Source organism: Mustelus asterias, unplaced genomic scaffold, assembly GCF_964213995.1.
Source record: "Mustelus asterias unplaced genomic scaffold, sMusAst1.hap1.1 HAP1_SCAFFOLD_3118, whole genome shotgun sequence".
NCBI classification, from domain to species: Eukaryota; Metazoa; Chordata; class Chondrichthyes; order Carcharhiniformes; family Triakidae; genus Mustelus; species Mustelus asterias.
The window spans coordinates 22,137-39,362 of record NW_027593063.1 but is presented as its reverse complement, the minus strand read 5'-3'; the positions used below and the strand labels follow the sequence as shown (position 1 = coordinate 39,362).

Here is a 17,226-nt window from a genome sequence, read left to right as displayed (position 1 = left end):
CTTATCCAGGTCTCTGATTCTCGACGGGAATCCAATTCCGGGACATCCCTATCACCAACTACTGAGTGAGGACAGTCAGTGAGTAACAAACCCAGCGACTGGCAACCTGTGCACAGCCCCCCCGACAGCACACCACGCCTCGCACCAGACTGTGCTCCCTCAGCACTGACCCTCCCACAGTGCGGCACCCCTCAGCACTGACCCTCCCACAGTGCGGCACTCCCTCTGCACTGACCCTCCCACAGTGCGGCGCTCCCTCAGCACTGACCCTCCCACAGTGCGGCACTCCCTCAGCACTGACCCTCCCACAGTGCAGTGCTCCCTCAGCACTGACCCTCCCACAGTGCAGTGCTCCCTCAGCACTGACCCTCCCACAGTGCGGCGGCTCCCTCAGCACTGACCCTCCCACAGTGCGGCACTCCCTCAGCACTGACCCTCGCACAGTGCGGCGCTCCCTCAGCACTGACCCTCCCACAGTGCGGCACTCCCTCAGCACTGACCCTCCCACAGTGCGGCGCTCCCTCAGCACTGACCCTCCCACAGTGCGGCGCTCCCTCAGCACTGACCCTCCCACAGTGCGGCGCTCCCTCAGCACTGACCCTCCCACAGTGCGGCGCTCCCTCAGCACTGACCCTCCCACAGTGCGGCGCTCCCTCAGCACTCACCCTCCCACAGCGCGGCGCTCCCTCAGCACTGACCCTCCCACAGTGCGGCGCTCCCTCAGCACTGACCCTCCCACAGTGCGGCGCTCCCTCAGCACTGACCCTCCCACAGTGCGGCTCTCCTCAGCACTGACCCTCCCACAGTGCGGCGCTCCCTCAGCACTGACCCTCCCACAGTGCGGCGCTCCCTCAGCACTGACCCTCCCACAGTGCGGTGCTCCCTCAGCACTGACCCTCCCACAGTGCGGCGCTCCCCCAGCACTGACCCTCCCACAGTGCGGCGCTCCCTCAGCACTGACCCTGCCACAGTGCGGCGCTCGCTCAGGACTGACCCTGCCACAGTGCGGCGCTCCCTCAGCACTGACCCTCCACAGTGCGGCGCTCTCTCAGCACCGACCCTCACACAGTGCGGCGCTCCCTCAGCACTGACCGTCCCACAGTGCGGCGCTCCCTCAGCACTGACCCTCCCACAGTGCGGCGCTACCCCCAGCACTGACCCTCCCACAGTGCGGCGCTCCCTCAGCACTGACCCTCCCACAGTGCGGTGCTCCCTCAGCACTGACCCTCCCACAGTGCGGCGCTCCCCCAGCACTGACCCTCCCACAGTGCGGTGCTCTCTCAGCACTGACCGTCCCACAGTGCGGCGCTCCCTCAGCACTGACCCTCCACAGTGCGGCGCTCCCTCTGCACTGACCCTCCCACAGTGCGGCGCTCCCTCAGCACTGACACTCCCACAGTGCGGCGCTACCCCAGCACTGACCCTCCCACAGTGCGGCGCTCCCTCAGCACTGACCCTCCCACAGTGCGGTGCTCCCTCAGCACTGACCCTCCACAGTGCGGCGCTCCCCCAGCACTGACCCTCCCACAGTGCGGTGCTCTCTCAGCACTGACCCTCCCACATTGCGGCGCTCCCTCAGCACTGACCCTCCACAGTGCGGCGCTCCCTCAGCACTGACCCTCCCACAGTGCGGCGCTACCCCAGCACTGACCCTCCCACAGTGCGGCGCTCCCTCAGCACTGACCCTCCCACAGTGCGGCGCTCCCTCAGCACTGACCCTGCCACAGTGCGGCGCTCCCTCAGGACTGACCCTGCCACAGTGCGGCGCTCCCTCAGCACTGACCCTCCACAGTGAGGCGCTCCCTCAGCACTGACCCTCCCACAGTGTGGCACTCCCTCAGCACTGACCCTGCCACAGTGCGGCGCTCCCTCAGCACTGACCCACAGTGCGGCGCTCCCTCAGCACTGACCCTCCCACAGTGCGGCACTCCCTCAGACTGACCCTGCCACAGTGCGGCGCTCCCTCAGGACTGACCCTGCCACAGTGCGGCGCTCCCTCAGCACTGACCCTGCCACAGTGTGGCGCTCCCTCAGCACTGACCCTCCCACAGTGCGGCGCTCCCTCAGCACTGACCCTCCCACAGTGCGGCGCTCCCTCAGCACTGACCCTCCCACAGTGCGGCGCTCCTGCGGCACTGACCGTCCCACAGTGCGGCGCCCCCTCAGCACTGACCCTCCTACAGTTCGACGGTCCACCAGCACAGACCGTCCAACACTGCGGCGCTACCTCGGCACTGACCCTCCCACAGTGTGGAGCTCGCTCAGCACAGACGCTCCCTCAGCCCAGACGCTCCCTCAGCACAGACGCTCCCTCAGCACAGACGCTCCCTCAGCACTGACCCTCCACAGTGCGGCGCTCCCTCAGCACTGACCCTCCCACAGTGCGGTGCTCCCTCAGCACTGTCCCTCCCACAGTGCGGTGCTCCCTCAGCACTGACCCTCCCACAGTGTGGCGCTCCCTCAGCACTGACCCTCCCACAGTGCGGCGCTCCCTCAGCACTGACCCTCCCACAGTGTGGCGCTCCCCGGCACTGACCCTCCCACACTGCGGTGCTCCTTCAGCACTGACCCTCCACAGTGCGGCGCTCCCCAGCACTGACCCTCCGACAGTTCAACGCTCCCCCAGCACAGACCCTCCAAAGCTGCTGCGCTCCCTGAGCACTGACCCTCCCACAGTGCGGCGCTCCCTCAGCACTGACCCTCCCACAGTGCGGCGCTCCCTCAGCACTGACCCTGCCACAGTGCGGCGCTCCCTCAGCACTGACCCTCCCACAGTGCGGCGCTCCCTCAGGACTGACCCTGCCACAGTGCGGCGCTCCCTCAGCACTGACCCTCCCACAGTGAGGCGCTCCCTCAGCACTGACCCTCCCACAGTGTGGCACTCCCTCAGCACTGACCCTGCCACAGTGTGGCGCTCCCTCAGCACTGACCCACAGTGCGGCGCTCCCTCAGCACTCACCCTCCCACAGTGCGGCACTCCCTCAGGACTGACCCAGCCACAGTGCGGCGCTCTCTCAGGACTGACCCTGCCACAGTGCGGCACTCCCTCAGCACTGACCCTGCCACAGTGTGGCGCTCCCTCAGCACTGACCCTCCCACAGTGCGGCGCTCCCTCAGCACTGACCCTCCCACAGTGCGGCGCTCCCTCAGCACTGACCCTCCACAGTGCGGCGCCCCCTCAGCACTGACCCTCCTACAGTTCGACGGTCCACCAGCACAGACCGTCCAACACTGCGGCGCTACCTCTGCACTGACCCTCCCACAGTGTGGAGCTCGCTCAGCACAGACGCTCCCTCAGCCCAGACGCTCCCTCAGCCCAGACGCTCCCTCAGCCCAGACGCTCCCTCAGCCCAGACGCTCCCTCAGCCCAGACGCTCCCTCAGCCCAGACGCTCCCTCAGCACAGACGCTCCCTCAGCACAGACGCTCCCTCAGCACTGACCCTCCCACAGTGCGGCGCTCCCTCAGCACTGACCCTCCCACAGTGCGGTGCTCCCTCAGCACTGTCCCTCCCACAGTGCGGTGCTCCCTCAGCACTGACCCTCCCACAGTGTGGCGCTCCCTCAGCACTGACCCTCCCACAGTGCGGCGCTCCCTCAGCACTGACCCTCCCACAGTGTGGCGCTCCCCAGCACTGACCCTCCCACAGTGCGGTGCTCCTTCAGCACTGACCCTCCCACAGTGTGGCGCTCCCCAGCACTGACCCTCCGACAGTTCAACGCTCCCCCAGCACAGACCCTCCAAAGCTGCTGCGCTCCCTCAGCACTGACCCTCCCACAGTGTGGCACTCCCTCAGCACCGACCTCCCACAGTGCGGTGCTCCCTCAGCACTGACCCTCCCACAGTGCGGTGCTCCCTCAGCACTGACCCTCCCACAGTGCTGCACTCCCTCAGCACGGACCCTCCCACAGTGCGGCGCTCCTCAGCACTGACCCTCCCACAGTGCTGCGCTCCCTCAGCACTAAACTTCCCACAGTGCGGCGCTCCCTCAGCACTGTCCCTCCCACAGTGCGGCACTCCCTCAGCACTGTCCCTCCCACAGTGCGGCGCTCCCTCAGCACCGACCCTCCCACGGTGCGGCGCTCCCTCAGCAACGACCCTCCCACAGTGCGGCGCTCCCTCAGCACTGACCCTCCCACAGTGCGGCGCTCCCTCAGCACTGTCCCTCCCACAGTGCGGCGCTCCCACAGCACTGACCCCCCTCAGTGTGGCGCTCCCTCAGCACTGACCCTCCCACAGTGCGGCGCTCCCTCAGCACTAACCCCTCCCACAGTGCGGCGCTCCCTCAGCACTGACCCTCCCACAGTGCGGCGCTCCCTCAGCACTGACCCTCCCACAGTGCGGCGCTCTCTCAGCACTGACCCTCCAAGTGCGGCGCTCCCTCAGCACCGACCCTCCCACAGTGCGGCGCTCCCTCAGCACGACCCTCCCACAGTGCAGCGCTCCCTCAGCACTGACCCTCCCACAGTGCAGCACTCCCTCAGCACGGGACCCTCCACAGTGCGGCGCTCTCTCAGCACTGACCCTCCCACAGCGCGGCACTCCCTCAGCACTGACCCTCCCACAGTGCGGCGCTCTCTCAGCACTGACCCTCCCACTGTGCGGCGCTCCCTCAGCACTGACCCTCCCACAGTGCGGCGTCCCTCAGCACCGACCCTCCCACAGTGCGGTGCTCCCTCAGCACTGACCCTCCCACAGTGCGGCGCTCCCTCAGCACTGACCCTCCCACAGTGCGGCGCTCACTCAGCACTGACCCTCCCGCAGTGCGGCGCTCCCTCAGCACTGACCCTCCCACAGTGCGGCGCTCCCACAGCACTGACCCTCCCACAGTGCGGCGCTCCCTCAGCACTGCCCCTCCCACAGTGCGGCGCTCCCTCAGCACTGACCCTCCCACAGTGCGGCGCTCCCTCAGCACTGACCCTCCCACAGTGCGGCGCTCCCCAGCACTGACCCTCCCACAGTGCGGCGCTCCCACAGCACTGACCCTCCCACAGTGCGGCACTCCCTCAGCACTGACCCTCCCGCAGTGCGGCGCTCCCTCAGCACTGACCCTCCCGCAGTGCGGCGCTCCCTCAGCACTGACCCTCCCACAGTGCGGCGCTCCCTCAGCACTGACCCTCCACAGTGCGGCGCTCCCTCAGCACTGACCCTCCCACAGTGCGGCGCTCCCTCAGCACTGACCCTGCCACAGTGCGGCGCTCCCTCAGGACTGACCCTGCCACAGTGCGGCGCTCCCTCAGCACTGACCCTCCCACAGTGAGGCGCTCCCTCAGCACTGACCCTCCACAGTGTGGCACTCCCTCAGCACTGACCCTGCCACAGTGCGGCGCTCCCTCAGCACTGACCCACAGTGCGGGCGCTCCCTCAGCACTGACCCTCCCACAGTGCGGCACTCCCTCAGGACTGACCCTGCCACAGTGCGGCGCTCCCTCAGGACTGACCCTGCCACAGTGCGGCGCTCCCTCAGCACTGACCCTGCCACAGTGTGGCGCTCCCTCAGCACTGACCCTCCCACAGTGCGGCGCTCCCTCAGCACTGACCCTCCCACAGTGCGGCGCTCCCTCAGCACTGACCCTCCCACAGTGCGGCGCTCCCTCAGCACTGACCCTCCCACAGTGTGGCGCTCCCCAGCACTGACCCTCCCACAGTGCGGTGCTCCTTCAGCACTGACCCTCCCACAGTGTGGCGCTCCCCAGCACTGACCCTCCGACAGTTCAACGCTCCCCCCAGCACAGACCCTCCAAAGCTGCTGCGCTCCCTCAGCACTGACCCTCCCACAGTGCGGCGCTCCCTCAGCACTGACCCTCCCACAGTGCTGCGCTCCCTCAGCACTAAACTTCCCACAGTGCGGCGCTCCCTCAGCACTGTCCCTCCCACAGTGCGGCACTCCCTCAGCACTGTCCCTCCCACAGTGCGGCGCTCCCTCAGCACCGACCCTCCCACGGTGCGGCGCTCCCTCAGCACCGACCCTCCCACAGTGTGGCGCTCCCTCAGCACTGACCCTCCCACAGTGCGGCGCTCCCTCAGCACTGACCCTCCCACAGTGCGGCGCTCCCTCAGCACTGACCCTCCCACAGTGCGGCGCTCCTGCGGCACTGACCGTCCCACAGTGCGGCGCCCCCTCAGCACTGACCCTCCTACAGTTCGACGGTCCACCAGCACAGACCGTCCAACACTGCGGCGCTACCTCGGCACTGACCCTCCCACAGTGTGGAGCTCGCTCAGCACAGACGCTCCCTCAGCCCAGACGCTCCCTCAGCACAGACGCTCCCTCAGCACAGACGCTCCCTCAGCACTGACCCTCCCACAGTGCGGCGCTCCCTCAGCACTGACCCTCCCACAGTGCGGTGCTCCCTCAGCACTGTCCCTCCCACAGTGCGGTGCTCCCTCAGCACTGACCCTCCCACAGTGTGGCGCTCCCTCAGCACTGACCCTCCCACAGTGCGGCGCTCCCTCAGCACTGACCCTCCCACAGTGTGGCGCTCCCCGGCACTGACCCTCCCACACTGCGGTGCTCCTTCAGCACTGACCCTCCCACAGTGCGGCGCTCCCCAGCACTGACCCTCCGACAGTTCAACGCTCCCCCAGCACAGACCCTCCAAAGCTGCTGCGCTCCCTGAGCACTGACCCTCCCACAGTGCGGCGCTCCCTCAGCACTGACCCTCCCACAGTGCGGCGCTCCCTCAGCACTGACCCTGCCACAGTGCGGCGCTCCCTCAGCACTGACCCTCCCACAGTGCGGCGCTCCCTCAGGACTGACCCTGCCACAGTGCGGCGCTCCCTCAGCACTGACCCTCCCACAGTGAGGCGCTCCCTCAGCACTGACCCTCCCACAGTGTGGCACTCCCTCAGCACTGACCCTGCCACAGTGTGGCGCTCCCTCAGCACTGACCCACAGTGCGGCGCTCCCTCAGCACTCACCCTCCCACAGTGCGGCACTCCCTCAGGACTGACCCTGCCACAGTGCGGCGCTCTCTCAGGACTGACCCTGCCACAGTGCGGCACTCCCTCAGCACTGACCCTGCCACAGTGTGGCGCTCCCTCAGCACTGACCCTCCCACAGTGCGGCGCTCCCTCAGCACTGACCCTCCCACAGTGCGGCGCTCCCTCAGCACTGACCCTCCCACAGTGCGGCGCCCCCTCAGCACTGACCCTCCTACAGTTCGACGGTCCACCAGCACAGACCGTCCAACACTGCGGCGCTACCTCGGCACTGACCCTCCCACAGTGTGGAGCTCGCTCAGCACAGACGCTCCCTCAGCCCAGACGCTCCCTCAGCCCAGACGCTCCCTCAGCCCAGACGCTCCCTCAGCACAGACGCTCCCTCAGCACAGACGCTCCCTCAGCACTGACCCTCCCACAGTGCGGCGCTCCCTCAGCACTGACCCTCCCACAGTGCGGTGCTCCCTCAGCACTGTCCCTCCCACAGTGCGGTGCTCCCTCAGCACTGACCCTCCCACAGTGTGGCGCTCCCTCAGCACTGACCCTCCCACAGTGCGGCGCTCCCTCAGCACTGACCCTCCCACAGTGTGGCGCTCCCCAGCACTGACCCTCCCACAGTGCGGTGCTCCTTCAGCACTGACCCTCCCACAGTGTGGCGCTCCCCAGCACTGACCCTCCGACAGTTCAACGCTCCCCCAGCACAGACCCTCCAAAGCTGCTGCGCTCCCTCAGCACTGACCCTCCCACAGTGTGGCACTCCCTCAGCACCGACCCTCCCACAGTGCGGTGCTCCCTCAGCACTGACCCTCCCACAGTGCGGTGCTCCCTCAGCACTGACCCTCCCACAGTGCTGCACTCCCTCAGCACGGACCCTCCCACAGTGCGGCGCTCCCTCAGCACTGACCCTCCCACAGTGCTGCGCTCCCTCAGCACTAAACTTCCCACAGTGCGGCGCTCCCTCAGCACTGTCCCTCCCACAGTGCGGCACTCCCTCAGCACTGTCCCTCCCACAGTGCGGCGCTCCCTCAGCACCGACCCTCCCACGGTGCGGCGCTCCCTCAGCACCGACCCTCCCACAGTGTGGCGCTCCCTCAGCACTGACCCTCCCACAGTGCGGCGCTCCCTCAGCACTGACCCTCCCACAGTGCGGCGCTCCCTCAGCACTGACCCTCCCACAGTGCGGCGCTCCTGCGGCACTGACCGTCCCACAGTGCGGCGCCCCCTCAGCACTGACCCTCCTACAGTTCGACGGTCCACCAGCACAGACCGTCCAACACTGCGGCGCTACCTCGGCACTGACCCTCCCACAGTGTGGAGCTCGCTCAGCACAGACGCTCCCTCAGCCCAGACGCTCCCTCAGCACAGACGCTCCCTCAGCACAGACGCTCCCTCAGCACTGACCCTCCCACAGTGCGGCGCTCCCTCAGCACTGACCCTCCCACAGTGCGGTGCTCCCTCAGCACTGTCCCTCCCACAGTGCGGTGCTCCCTCAGCACTGACCCTCCCACAGTGTGGCGCTCCCTCAGCACTGACCCTCCCACAGTGCGGCGCTCCCTCAGCACTGACCCTCCCACAGTGTGGCGCTCCCCGGCACTGACCCTCCCACACTGCGGTGCTCCTTCAGCACTGACCCTCCCACAGTGCGGCGCTCCCCAGCACTGACCCTCCGACAGTTCAACGCTCCCCCAGCACAGACCCTCCAAAGCTGCTGCGCTCCCTGAGCACTGACCCTCCCACAGTGCGGCGCTCCCTCAGCACTGACCCTCCCACAGTGCGGCGCTCCCTCAGCACTGACCCTGCCACAGTGCGGCGCTCCCTCAGCACTGACCCTCCCACAGTGCGGCGCTCCCTCAGGACTGACCCTGCCACAGTGCGGCGCTCCCTCAGCACTGACCCTCCCACAGTGAGGCGCTCCCTCAGCACTGACCCTCCCACAGTGTGGCGCTCCCTCAGCACTGACCCTGCCACAGTGTGGCGCTCCCTCAGCACTGACCCACAGTGCGGCGCTCCCTCAGCACTCACCCTCCCACAGTGCGGCACTCCCTCAGGACTGACCCTGCCACAGTGCGGCGCTCTCTCAGGACTGACCCTGCCACAGTGCGGCACTCCCTCAGCACTGACCCTGCCACAGTGTGGCGCTCCCTCAGCACTGACCCTCCCACAGTGCGGCGCTCCCTCAGCACTGACCCTCCCACAGTGCGGCGCTCCCTCAGCACTGACCCTCCCACAGTGCGGCGCCCCCTCAGCACTGACCCTCCTACAGTTCGACGGTCCACCAGCACAGACCGTCCAACACTGCGGCGCTACCTCGGCACTGACCCTCCCACAGTGTGGAGCTCGCTCAGCACAGACGCTCCCTCAGCCCAGACGCTCCCTCAGCCCAGACGCTCCCTCAGCCCAGACGCTCCCTCAGCACAGACGCTCCCTCAGCACAGACGCTCCCTCAGCACTGACCCTCCCACAGTGCGGCGCTCCCTCAGCACTGACCCTCCCACAGTGCGGTGCTCCCTCAGCACTGTCCGTCCCACAGTGCGGTGCTCCCTCAGCACTGACCCTCCCACAGTGTGGCGCTCCCTCAGCACTGACGCTCCCACAGTGCGGCGCTCCCTCAGCACTGACCCTCCCACAGTGTGGCGCTCCCCAGCACTGACCCTCCCACAGTGCGGTGCTCCTTCAGCACTGACCCTCCCACAGTGTGGCGCTCCCCAGCACTGACCCTCCGACAGTTCAACGCTCCCCCAGCACAGACCCTCCAAAGCTGCTGCGCTCCCACAGCACTGACCCTCCCACAGTGTGGCACTCCCTCAGCACCGACCCTCCCACAGTGCGGTGCTCCCTCAGCACTGACCCTCCCACAGTGCGGTGCTCCCTCAGCACTGACCCTCCCACAGTGCTGCACTCCCTCAGCACGGACCCTCCCACAGTGCGGCGCTCCCTCAGCACTGACCCTCCCACAGTGCTGCGCTCCCTCAGCACTAAACTTCCCACAGTGCGGCGCTCCCTCAGCACTGTCCCTCCCACAGTGCGGCACTCCCTCAGCACTGTCCCTCCCACAGTGCGGCGCTCCCTCAGCACCGACCCTCCCACGGTGCGGCGCTCCCTCAGCACCGACCCTCCCACAGTGCGGCGCTCCCTCAGCACTGACCCTCCCACAGTGCGGCGCTCCCTCAGCACTGTCCCTCCCACATTGCGGTGCTCCCTCAACACTGACCCTCCCACAGTGCGGCGCTCCCTCAGCACTGACCCTCCCACAGTGCGGCGCTCCCACAGCACTGACCCCCCCACAGTGTGGCGCTCCCTCAGCACTGACCCTCCCACAGTGCGGCGCTCCCTCAGCACTAACCCTCCCACAGTGCGGCGCTCCCTCAGCACTGACCCTCCCACAGTGCGGCGCTCCCTCAGCACTGACCCTCCCACAGTGCGGCGCTCTCTCAGCACTGACCCTCCCACAGTGCGGCGCTCCCTCAGCACCGACCCTCCCACAGTGCGGCGCTCCCTCAGCACGGACCCTCCCACAGTGCAGCGCTCCCTCAGCACTGACCCTCCCACAGTGCAGCACTCCCTCAGCACGGACCCTCCCACAGTGCGGCGCTCTCTCAGCACTGACCCTCCCACAGTGCGGCACTCCCTCAGCACTGACCCTCCCACAGTGCGGCGCTCTCTCAGCACTGACCCTCCCACTGTGCGGCGCTCCCTCAGCACTGACCCTCCCACAGTGCGGCGCTCCCTCAGCACCGACCCTCCCACAGTGCGGCGCTCCCTCAGCACCGACCCTCCCACAGTGCGGTGCTCCCTCAGCACTGACCCTCCCACAGTGCGGCGCTCCCTCAGCACTGACCCTCCCACAGTGCGGCGCTCCCTCAGCACTGACATTCCCACAGTGCGGCGCTCCGTCAGCACTGACCCTCCCACAGTGCGGCGCTCCCTCAGCACTGACCCTCCCGCAGTGCGGCGCTCACTCAGCACTGACCCTCCCGCAGTGCGGCGCTCCCTCAGCACTGACCCTCCCACAGTGCGGCGCTCCCACAGCACTGACCCTCCCACAGTGCGGCGCTCCCTCAGCACTGCCCCTCCCACAGTGCGGCGCTCCCTCAGCACTGACCCTCCCACAGTGCGGCGCTCCCTCAGCACTGACCCTCCCACAGTGCGGCGCTCCCTCAGCACTGACCCTCCCGCAGTGCGGCGCTCCCTCAGCACTGACCCTCCCACAGTGCGGCGCTCCCACAGCACTGACCCTCCCACAGTGCGGCGCTCCCTCAGCACTGACCCTCCCGCAGTGCGGCGCTCCCTCAGCACTGACCCTCCCGCAGTGCGGCGCTCCCTCAGCACTGACCCTCCCACAGTGCGGCGCTCCCTCAGCACTGACCCTCCCACAGTGCGGCGCTCCCTCAGCACTGACCCTCCCACAGTGCGGCGCTCCCTCAGCACTGACCCTGCCACAGTGCGGCGCTCCCTCAGGACTGACCCTGCCACAGTGCGGCGCTCCCTCAGCACTGACCCTCCCACAGTGAGGCGCTCCCTCAGCACTGACCCTCCCACAGTGTGGCACTCCCTCAGCACTGACCCTGCCACAGTGCGGCGCTCCCTCAGCACTGACCCACAGTGCGGCGCTCCCTCAGCAATGACCCTCCCACAGTGCGGCACTCCCTCAGGACTGACCCTGCCACAGTGCGGCGCTCCCTCAGGACTGACCCTGCCACAGTGCGGCGCTCCCTCAGCACTGACCCTGCCACAGTGTGGCGCTCCCTCAGCACTGACCCTCCCACAGTGCGGCGCTCCCTCAGCACTGACCCTCCCACAGTGCGGCGCTCCCTCAGCACTGACCCTCCCACAGTGCGGCGCTCCTGCGGCACTGACCGTCCCACAGTGCGGCGCCCCCTCAGCACTGACCCTCCTACAGTTCGACGGTCCACCAGCACAGACCGTCCAACACTGCGGCGCTACCTCGGCACTGACCCTCCCACAGTGTGGAGCTCGCTCAGCACAGACGCTCCCTCAGCCCAGACGCTCCCTCAGCACAGACGCTCCCTCAGCACAGACGCTCCCTCAGCACTGACCCTCCCACAGTGCGGCGCTCCCTCAGCACTGACCCTCCCACAGTGCGGTGCTCCCTCAGCACTGTCCCTCCCACAGTGCGGTGCTCCCTCAGCACTGACCCTCCCACAGTGTGGCGCTCCCTCAGCACTGACCCTCCCACAGTGCGGCGCTCCCTCAGCACTGACCCTCCCACAGTGTGGCGCTCCCCGGCACTGACCCTCCCACACTGCGGTGCTCCTTCAGCACTGACCCTCCCACAGTGCGGCGCTCCCCAGCACTGACCCTCCGACAGTTCAACGCTCCCCCAGCACAGACCCTCCAAAGCTGCTGCGCTCCCTGAGCACTGACCCTCCCACAGTGCGGCGCTCCCTCAGCACTGACCCTCCCACAGTGCGGCGCTCCCTCAGCACTGACCCTGCCACAGTGCGGCGCTCCCTCAGCACTGACCCTCCCACAGTGCGGCGCTCCCTCAGGACTGACCCTGCCACAGTGCGGCGCTCCCTCAGCACTGACCCTCCCACAGTGAGGCGCTCCCTCAGCACTGACCCTCCCACAGTGTGGCACTCCCTCAGCACTGACCCTGCCACAGTGTGGCGCTCCCTCAGCACTGACCCACAGTGCGGCGCTCCCTCAGCACTCACCCTCCCACAGTGCGGCACTCCCTCAGGACTGACCCTGCCACAGTGCGGCGCTCTCTCAGGACTGACCCTGCCACAGTGCGGCACTCCCTCAGCACTGACCCTGCCACAGTGTGGCGCTCCCTCAGCACTGACCCTCCCACAGTGCGGCGCTCCCTCAGCACTGACCCTCCCACAGTGCGGCGCTCCCTCAGCACTGACCCTGCCACAGTGTGGCGCTCCCTCAGCACTGACCCTCCCACAGTGCGGCGCTCCCTCAGCACTGACCCTCCCACAGTGCGGCGCTCCCTCAGCACTGACCCTCCCACAGTGCGGCGCTCCTGCGGCACTGACCGTCCCACAGTGCGGCGCCCCCTCAGCACTGACCCTCCTACAGTTCGACGGTCCACCAGCACAGACCGTCCAACACTGCGGCGCGACCTCGGCACTGACCCTCCCACAGTGTGGAGCTCGCTCAGCACAGACGCTCCCTCAGCCCAGACGCTCCCTCAGCACAGACGCTCCCTCAGCACAGACGCTCCCTCAGCACTGACCCTCCCACAGTGCGGCGCTCCCTCAGCACTGACCCTCCCACAGTGCGGTGCTCCCTCAGCACTGTCCCTCCCACAGTGCGGTGCTCCCTCAGCACTGACCCTCCCACAGTGTGGCGCTCCCTCAGCACTGACCCTCCCACAGTGCGGCGCTCCCTCAGCACTGACCCTCCCACAGTGTGGCGCTCCCCGGCACTGACCCTCCCACACTGCGGTGCTCCTTCAGCACTGACCCTCCCACAGTGCGGCGCTCCCCAGCACTGACCCTCCGACAGTTCAACGCTCCCCCAGCACAGACCCTCCAAAGCTGCTGCGCTCCCTGAGCACTGACCCTCCCACAGTGCGGCGCTCCCTCAGCACTGACCCTCCCACAGTGCGGCGCTCCCTCAGCACTGACCCTGCCACAGTGCGGCGCTCCCTCAGCACTGACCCTCCCACAGTGCGGCGCTCCCTCAGGACTGACCCTGCCACAGTGCGGCGCTCCCTCAGCACTGACCCTCCCACAGTGAGGCGCTCCCTCAGCACTGACCCTCCCACAGTGTGGCACTCCCTCAGCACTGACCCTGCCACAGTGTGGCGCTCCCTCAGCACTGACCCACAGTGCGGCGCTCCCTCAGCACTCACCCTCCCACAGTGCGGCACTCCCTCAGGACTGACCCTGCCACAGTGCGGCGCTCTCTCAGGACTGACCCTGCCACAGTGCGGCGCTCCCACAGCACTGACCCTCCCACAGTGCGGCGCTCCCTCAGCACTGACCCTCCCGCAGTGCGGCGCTCCCTCAGCACTGACCCTCCCGCAGTGCGGCGCTCCCTCAGCACTGACCCTCCCACAGTGCGGCGCTCCCACAGCACTGACCCCCCCACAGTGCGGAGCTCCCTCAGCACTGACCCTCCCACAGTGCGGCGCTCCCTCAGCACTGACCCTCCCACAGTGCGGCGCTCCCTCAGCCCTGACCCTCCCACAGTGCAGTGCTCCCTCAGCACTGACCCTCCCACAGTGCGGCGCTCGCTCAGCCCTGACCCTGCCACAGTGCGGCGCTCCCTCGGCACTGACCCTCCCACAGTGCGGCGCTCCCTCAGCACGGACCGTCCCACAGTGCGGCGCTCCCTCAGCCCTGAACCTCCCACAGTGCGGCGCTCCCTCAGCCCTGACCCTCCCACAGTGCGGCGCTCCCTCGGCACTGACCCTCCCACAGTGCGGCGCTCCCTCAGCACGGACCCTCCCACAGTGCGGCGCTCCCTCAGCACGGACCCTCCCACAGTGCGGCGCTCCCTCAGCACTGACCCGCCCACAGTGCGGCGCTCCCTCAGCACTGACCCTCCCACAGTGCGGCGCTCCCTCAGCACTGACCCTCCCACAGTGCGACGCTCCCTCAGCACTGACCCTCCCACAGTGCGGCGCTCCCTCAGCACTGACCCTCCCACAGTGCGGCGCTCCCTCAGCACTGACCCTCCCACCGTGCGGCGCTCCCTCAGCACTGACCCTCCCACAGTGCGGCGCTCCCTCAGCACTGACCCTCCCACAGTGCGGCGCTCCCTCAGCACTGACCCTCCCACCGTGCGGCGCTCCCTCAGCACTGACCCTCCCACAGTGCGGCGTTCCCTCAGCACTGACCCTCCCACAGTGCGGCGCTCCCTCAGCACTGACCCTCACACAGTGCGGCGCTCTCTCAGCACTGACCCTCCCACAGTGCGGCGCTCCCTCAGCACCGACCCTCCCACAGTGCGGCACTCCCTCAGCACCGACCCTCCCACAGTGCGGTGCTCCCTCAGCACCGACCCTCACACAGTGCGGCGCTCCCTCAGCACTGACCGTCCCACAGTGCGGCGCTCCCTCAGCACTGACCCTCCCACAGTGCGGCGCTACCCCAGCACTGACCCTCCCACAGTGCGGCGCTCCCTCAGCACTGACCCTCCCACAGTGCGGTGCTCCCTCAGCACTGACCCTCCCACAGTGCGGCGCTCCCCCAGCACTGACCCTCCCACAGTGCGGCGCTCCCTCAGCACTGACCCTCCCACAGTGCGGCGCTCCCTCAGCACTGACCCTCCCACAGTGCGGCGCTCCCTCAGCACTGACCCTCCCACAGTGCGGCGCTCCCTCAGCACTGACCCTCCCACAGTGCGGTGCTCTCTCAGCACTGACCGTCCCACAGTGCGGCGCTCCCTCAGCACTGACCCTCCCACAGTGCGGCGCTCCCTCTGCACTGACCCTCCCACAGTGCGGCGCACCCTCAGCACTGACACTCCCACAGTGCGGCGCTACCCCAGCACTGACCCTCCCACAGTGCGGCGCTCCCTCAGCACTGACCCTCCCACAGTGCGGTGCTCCCTCAGCACTGACCCTCCCACAGTGCGGCGCTCCCCCAGCACTGACCCTCCCACAGTGCGGTGCTCTCTCAGCACTGACCCTCCCACATTGCGGCGCTCCCTCAGCACTGACCCTCCCACAGTGCGGCGCTCCCTCAGCACTGACCCTCCCACAGTGCGGCGCTACCCCAGCACTGACCCTCCCACAGTGCGGCGCTCCCTCAGCACTGACCCTCCCACAGTGCGGCGCTCCCTCAGCACTGACCCTGCCACAGTGCGGCGCTCCCTCAGGACTGACCCTGCCACAGTGCGGCGCTCCCTCAGCACTGACCCTCCCACAGTGAGGCGCTCCCTCAGCACTGACCCTCCCACAGTGTGGCACTCCCTCAGCACTGACCCTGCCACAGTGCGGCGCTCCCTCAGCACTGACCCACAGTGCGGCGCTCCCTCAGCACTGACCCTGCCACAGTGCGGCACTCCCTCAGGACTGACCCTGCCACAGTGCGGCGCTCCCTCAGGACTGACCCTGCCACAGTGCGGCGCTCCCTCAGCACTGACCCTGCCACAGTGTGGCGCTCCCTCAGCACTGACCCTCCCACAGTGCGGCGCTCCCTCAGCACTGACCCACAGTGCGGCGCTCCCTCAGCACTGACCCTCCCACAGTGCGGCACTCCCTCAGGACTGACCCTGCCACAGTGCGGCGCTCCCTCAGGACTGACCCTGCCACAGTGCGGCGCTCCCTCAGCACTGACCCTGCCACAGTGTGGCGCTCCCTCAGCACTGACCCTCCCACAGTGCGGCGCTCCCTCAGCACTGACCCTCCCACAGTGCGGCGCTCCCTCAGCACTGACCCTCCCACAGTGCGGCGCTCCTGCGGCACTGACCGTCCCACAGTGCGGCGCCCCCTCAGCACTGACCCTCCTACAGTTCGACGGTCCACCAGCACAGACCGTCCAACACTGCGGCGCTACCTCGGCACTGACCCTCCCACAGTGTGGAGCTCGCTCAGCACAGACGCTCCCTCAGCCCAGACGCTCCCTCAGCACAGACGCTCCCTCAGCACAGACGCTCCCTCAGCACTGACCCTCCCACAGTGCGGCGCTCCCTCAGCACTGACCCTCCCACAGTGCGGTGCTCCCTCAGCACTGTCCCTCCCACAGTGCGGTGCTCCCTCAGCACTGACCCTCCCACAGTGTGGCGCTCCCTCAGCACTGACCCTCCCACAGTGCGGCGCTCCCTCAGCACTGACCCTCCCACAGTGTGGCGCTCCCCGGCACTGACCCTCCCACACTGCGGTGCTCCTTCAGCACTGACCCTCCCACAGTGCGGCGCTCCCCAGCACTGACCCTCCGACAGTTCAACGCTCCCCCAGCACAGACCCTCCAAAGCTGCTGCGCTCCCTGAGCACTGACCCTCCCACAGTGCGGCGCTCCCTCAGCACTGACCCTCCCACAGTGCGGCGCTCCCTCAGCACTGACCCTGCCACAGTGCGGCGCTCCCTCAGCACTGACCCTCCCACAGTGCGGCGCTCCCTCAGGACTGACCCTGCCACAGTGCGGCGCTCCCTCAGCACTGACCCTCCCACAGTGAGGCGCTCCCTCAGCACTGACCCTCCCACAGTGTGGCACTCCCTCAGCACTGACCCTGCCACAGTGTGGCGCTCCCTCAGCACTGACCCACAGTGCGGCGCTCCCTCAGCACTCACCCTCCCACAGTGCGGCACTCCCTCAGGACTGACCCTGCCACAGTGCGGCGCTCTCTCAGGACTGACCCT

The 17,226-nt window shown here is 68.1% G+C and overlaps 1 protein-coding gene across 1 annotated transcript in view; it reads left to right on the top strand.

Annotated features, from left to right (window-relative positions):
- Positions 1–10: 10 nt before the first annotated feature.
- lrrc71 (leucine rich repeat containing 71) overlaps positions 11–17,226 on the top strand; it is a gene marked incomplete at both ends in the record, with an annotated part of 37,917 nt that continues 20,701 nt past the window's right edge. Inside the window, one exon of the mRNA XM_078208067.1 lies at positions 11–78. Coding sequence (XP_078064193.1) covers positions 11–78 — 68 coding nt within the window. The remainder of the gene's footprint in view (positions 79–17,226) is intronic.